Genomic DNA, 6,118 nt, shown 5'->3' with positions numbered 1-6,118 from the left:
AAAAAAAAAAAAAAAAACTCTTAAAATAAAAATAAATAAATTGAAAAAAACAAAGATTTACAGCCTTGGAAACCCTATGGGGCAGTTTTACCCTGTCCTATAGAGGTGCAATGAGTCAAAATCAACTTGGTGACCACAGGTTTGGGTTTTTGGTTTTTTTTTGTATGTGTGTGAGGCGGTAATTCAGAACTGAAGCTATCTTTTGGGCATTTTTTTTCACTAGAGAGAAAGGTACACAGTAATGGGAACCACGGAAAACTGTGTGATGTTTAACATACATCCAAGGAAGGAATACAAACAAGAAGTCAAAAAAACTAAGATACTGGATAAGGCCCAAGTCTGTACTTCTAGAGAAAAGATTGTCAGAAGAATCAGAAAAAGCCCTTTTGAATGACTGAGGAAAATGCACATGATTTTAAAAGATACTCCAGTTTAAAAGTAAAGGAACCAGTGACCAAAGTACCACAATTCATAAAAGTATGAGGGTTACAGTTCCAGAATTCTGGAACCAGAAGCTCATTCTTATAGTGTGTCTGTGAAAAATAAATAGAAGAACAACTTTATAAAGGGAGATGATGGAATTAATTATTGTTAAGGCATACTACAATTTTAACACAGAAATGGTTTCAGCAAAAACTTAGATAAACTCATGGAGGAATTAAGGCAAGCAAAGGACTTTTACAAATATCCTTAATTTCTGAGATAATTTTAGGGAAGAGAATTTCCTTCAAAATAGTCCTTGGCACAGCTTTCAAACATACACTTCATTTGATTACAGCTCTGGTGGCATAGTGCCTAAGGCATCTGACTGCTAACCAGAGGCTGGTGGTTCAAACCCACCAACCACTCCTCAGAAGTAAGACTGAACAATCTACTTCCATAGATACACCACCTCGGAAACCCAAAGAGGGATTGCTATGAGTCAAAATTGACCCAACGGCACCGAGTTTGGTTTGTTTTTTTAGTTTTCCTATGTTAAAGCTGGAGTCCCTGGGTGACGCAAAAAGTTAACGCATTTTCCTGCTAACAGAAACGTGGGAGGTTTGAGTCCTCCCATAGGTGTCTTAGAAGAAAGGCCTGGCAATACATTTCTGAAACGGCCTAGCTTTGAAAAACCCATGGAGCGCAATTCCTCTGAAACATTAAATTGACTCTATGGCAACCTTTTTTAAATTTAATTTTAAAGCTAGAGTTGCTGACAATTGTTACAGTCAGGAAAGTTCCCAACTTTGAAAGCAATGGCTAAGAGTATGGCTCTGGATTCTAACTACCAAGATGATTCCCTGCTCCATCTCATTTCAGTAGTGTGACTGCAGGTGAATCACTCAACTAAGTGCCTCAGTGACTATGGCAGCTCCCAGCAGCCTGGGGCACCCCTGGCTGAAAGTTAAGAGCTGCGTCCACTCTCCATCCACCACCACTCACACCATGCTTCCTGCGACGGCTCCCGGCACTGCCCGCACATGGGAGTACTGAGGCAGGACCATTCTGGGGAGATCGCCAATGCATGACTATGCTCCTAGACTTCCCTTGGGCTCCCACTCTGGCTGTTCTTTGAACTGAGTGCTTTTCCCCCTATTCTCTTTCCTCCTCTCTCCTTTCATGATGGTGTCCTTTCTCCCCTCTTCTCTTCCTTCCTTCTCCTTCCAGGGTGTCAGAGCTGCATTAGGATCTGCAGATGCTTCTGGCCTCACCTACTCCTTCCCTCAATGTACTTCTTGTACATCTAATCCCACCTTGGCATTTGCTTCCTGGTAGATGCAAACTAAGTCACCTTAGCTGTAAATCGGGGGTAGTAACAGTACCTATACCACACCAAGTTATATGAAAATTAAACTATCCAGTCTATGTGAACATTAAGAAGAGCCCCAGGCAAATAGTAACAACTCAAAATATTATATTGACTATTATTATGCTTTAAGTTTATAAACCCAAACCAAACCAGTTGCCATCGAGTTGATTCTACCTCATAGCAACCCTATGTGTGTTAGAGTAGAAATGTGCTCATAGGGTTTTCAAAGGCTAATTTTTCAGAAGCAGATTGCCAGCTCTTTCTTCCACAGCACCTCTGGGTAGACTTGAACCTTCAACCTTCTGGTTAGCAGTTGAGCATGTTACCCTTTGTATCACCTAGGGACTTCTTTATGTTTATAGAGAGCTAACTATCTAAAGTGCTTTTCCAGCATAGGCTTGTTCGAATCTCATGGAAACCCTGGTCAGAAGCTATTATTCTTATTTTACAAAGAGAAGCCAAGTGACTCCCAAGATTAATGAAGGAACGGAACTCAAATTTAAAACTCAGACCTTCAGATTCCTAATTTAAAATTCTTTGCACACAGAAAATGTTGTAGCTCTACTGGGATGTAAACTTGTTTACTCTCCAAATCTCACTGCCATCAAGTCGATTCCAACTCATAGTGACCTCCATTGGGTTTCCAAGGCTGTAAATCACTACAGAAGTAGACTGCCTCACCTTTCTTCCCCAGAGCGGCTGGTGGGTTCAAACCACCAATCTTCTGGTTTGTAGCCAAATGCCTTATGCCATTTATACATCACATCAGGTATCTGAATTTCAACTGTCTTCACCAAGAGACTCACAACACAGGGAGCAAGACTGTAAGCTCACACAGCAAATGTAAGCCCATTATGCATTTCAACAGCAAGCCTGTGTATAAATTCTTTCTGAGATTTTGGGAGTGTGTTCTAAAAATACAGTGGTCAGATCCTTCTGAGAGGTCCATATTATAAGCTTAAATGAAAACATGTCCTAATACAGGGCCAAAGGCTGACCAAAGGCTGAGCATATAGCTTCCTAAGTCCTTAATGTTCTGTGAGCTCAAAGGGAGGGTTGTTGTTATTCAGTTGCTATTTCATCGTCTCTGAGTCACGGTGACCCCACGTACAACAGCAGGAATGCTGCCGGGTCCTGTACCATGTTCATGATTGGTGGTCTGCTCAAGTCCATTGTGGAGGCCACTGTGAATCTGGAGTGCCTTCCAATGTAGGGGGCTCTTTTTACAGCAGAATATAGGACAATATTCAGTTGTGACCCAGCATCATAGCAACATGCAAGCTACCATATTAAAACAAACTGACAGACAGGTGGTGGAGAGAAGGGACAGAAAGAGGTCAAAAAGGACACAGCTTAGAAATGGCATAAAATTAACTAACTACCTTCAAGGTGAGTCTGAATCCTTGAGATTTACAGGCAAAAGTACAATATGAGTACAGATTAATTTACTTATTCCATAATGTTATAAGTAAATTTTGAGGTATAACAGACAACACATTCAGTGCATATTAAGTTTTATATGAGACGGAAAATATCAAAGTTGTTATTGTTGTTCTTAGATGCTGTCAAGTTGGTTCCGACTCATAGTGACCTTATGTACAACAAAACAAACCAATGCCCGGTCCTGCCATTCTCATAATCTTTGCCATGCTTCGGCCCATGTCATCAGTAATTACCAAAGATAAAAGGGTTGGAAAGATAAGAGACTACACAAGCAACGCTGAAGGAAAAATGTCTGAAGTGAACATGAAAGAGCTGGCAAGCAGTCTTATCAGGTGTCTGTCCTGTTCAGAGCTACACCTCAGGATCTAGAATAGTTCATGGCCATAGTGATTATTGAACAACTGTTTACAAAATGAGTAAAAGACTGAATGAAAGTGGAAGATCAAACATGGACAGTTAAAGAATGAGAAAATATGGCCACAAAAGAGGAAGAAAAAGGAAATTAATATTTTTAAATGATGGGAAAAGTAGCAATAAGGAAGCTAGGAGACAGCAAGGATGGTATAGGTATGTTTTCTAAGCTTATGTAAAAGTGTGCAAAAAAGGCAAAGCAAACATCTGTAATTGGAAAAAGATGCAAGACTGCTTTCACTGGACCAAGTGCTGGACTTAAAAAGCACAGAGATGGGCTCAGGATCAAAGTGAAGGCTGACACATACTTAAAGATCATAAAGACTGGACTGGATGTCACAAAGAAAACTGAAGAGGCATCCCCTAGACAGAAATAAGCATAACTTTCAGGAGAAAAATAATGAGATTTATGGGCAAGAAAAACTGGAAAAGGGAGCTAATCATGAAAACATTATCTCCAAAGTAAAATCTATCGTACAAAGGAATAATGACACCAATGTATAAAGGGAAACATTTAATTTTAATAACTTAAAGGAAACAGAAGTCCCTGGGTGGTACAAATGGTTAACACATGCAGCTGCTCATCAAAAGGCTGGCAGTTCAAATCTACCCAAAGCTGCCTCATAAGAAATGCCTGGAGAGCCCTTCCAAAAAACTCAGATACTGAAAACTCTGCGGGACACAGTCCTCCTCTGATACACCTGGGGTTCCCATGAGTCAGATTAAACTTGACAGCAACTGTTGTTGTTTTTTAAAGGAAACAGAGCCTTGACATTGATTATACTGCCATGCAATGTGCTGGTGAATGTACCACTATTTATGATATGGTAGTGCAGTGTTTAAACACTTGGTTGCTAACCAAAAGGTCAGTTAAACCAGTTTAAACCAAATCCACCAACCACTCCATGGGAGAAACCTGTGGCAATCAAGCCTCCATAAAGATTACAGCCTAGAAAACCCTATAGGGCAGCTCTACCCTGCCCTAAGGGTTGCTGAGTTGGAATCAACTCGACAACAACAGATTTGGTTTTGGTTAACCTATGCAATTAACTTGACTAAAACCAAAGCACATTTATTACATCTTTATGTTATTCAAGCAATTACAAAGCTTTTCACTACATTTGATTTCTTTTTAAAAAAGAAATACGCAAAACCATATAGTTTACATGTTCTAAATAGAATATTAATTTCTATATTATTTCTGGAAGAATGAAACTATGAGGCAAGATGAACATCAAATTATTGGTCCCATTACCTATGTGGGTCCAGTTGTTCCAGAAGGGAAGCTGGGCATGGGCAGTGTATGTGTAGAACATCCTCACATCTTGAGGGGCAAGCAGTTCAACAAAATGAGAGGACTCCAAGACATCTTTTTTACAATTCAGGATGGAAGTAGCCTGTTCAGAAATGTGCACTAACCTTCCAGACAGAAATGAAAAAACTGCCACAAAGGTATCCTATGAAAAACATTGACAATAAATGCAAATATTGAAACACTTACTAGGTAAATTTCTTCTAGAAGTCTGCCCTTATTAATAGCTTATCACACACACACACACACACATATCCTATAATGGCAATAAAACTTCCAAAATAATTTGTTCTAACATACTTACTAAATATTATCAGAAAACTTCTGATAATATTTGTAACTTAAATATTACCAGAAATCAGAGTTTGACCTTCTGAATGCTTGATTTCCATGCCAAATATAATATATGTACAAGCTCACTCTATACGGACTAAAGATACTATGTTACATAAACTTCCAATTCCTTCTTTGCAGGCTGCAGTCTACACACTTGGAGGGACTGTCTTCTTCTCATCAGATACATATTCTGTACCTCAAGACCAAGCTCAAGATTTATCTCCTTCAAGAAGCTGTCTTTGACAATCCTTATTTCGTAAGAACCACTTCTCAAATTTGTTCCACTGGACATAAATGTTATACACTTATAATCAGCCACTGTGTGTGTCCTCTAACATGGCATATATTTCCTCTCTAGCTTTACTTTAAAGATATTAAAGGGTAAATGCTTTCTGAAGTCTCCATAGCACCTCCTCTGTACACACAAGTTACTAAATACACACTACTATAATCCTAGAGATAGCTCATGCTCCCAAATGATAACATCTTCAAGTCATGTTGAGGTCTGAACATAACATTTGGTACTCTTCATCATTATTAACAAAAACCAGGCTGAATTATTCTATCCACCTGAAGAGATTCAAGGAAGATATACCAAACATCTCTTCCAAAATTTCATAAAAAATGACAGCATCTCAACTCACCTGTTCTATAAAATCCAGCTGTTACAACTTGAAGTAGTAGATATATTAACTAAGAATGATATAAATAGAAATGAACAATTCTCAGATTAGGATAAAATGCAGGAAAATACTCTGCAGTGTATTTGTTTATTTGTCAATTTGAGAGAACTCAGGGATGGTAAGGAGACAGAAGCACCTCGT

General features: G+C 39.0%; 1 protein-coding gene across 1 annotated transcript in view; it reads right to left on the bottom strand.

Annotated features, from left to right (window-relative positions):
- Positions 1-6,118, bottom strand: part of PER3 (period circadian regulator 3) — a 91,356-nt gene that overhangs the window by 84,981 nt on the left and 257 nt on the right. The window contains exon 2 of the mRNA XM_042781180.1: positions 4,902-5,103. Within this exon, the coding sequence (XP_042637114.1) occupies positions 4,902-5,103 (202 nt within the window). The remainder of the gene's footprint in view (positions 1-4,901; positions 5,104-6,118) is intronic.

This window comes from Orycteropus afer, unplaced genomic scaffold (assembly GCF_000298275.1).
Source record: "Orycteropus afer afer isolate SDZICR_OR568_19922 unplaced genomic scaffold, OryAfe1.0 scaffold00094, whole genome shotgun sequence".
Lineage (NCBI taxonomy): Eukaryota > Metazoa > Chordata > Mammalia > Tubulidentata > Orycteropodidae > Orycteropus > Orycteropus afer.
The sequence above is the reverse complement of the archived record's forward strand: the minus strand, read 5'-3'. Positions and strand labels throughout refer to the sequence as shown.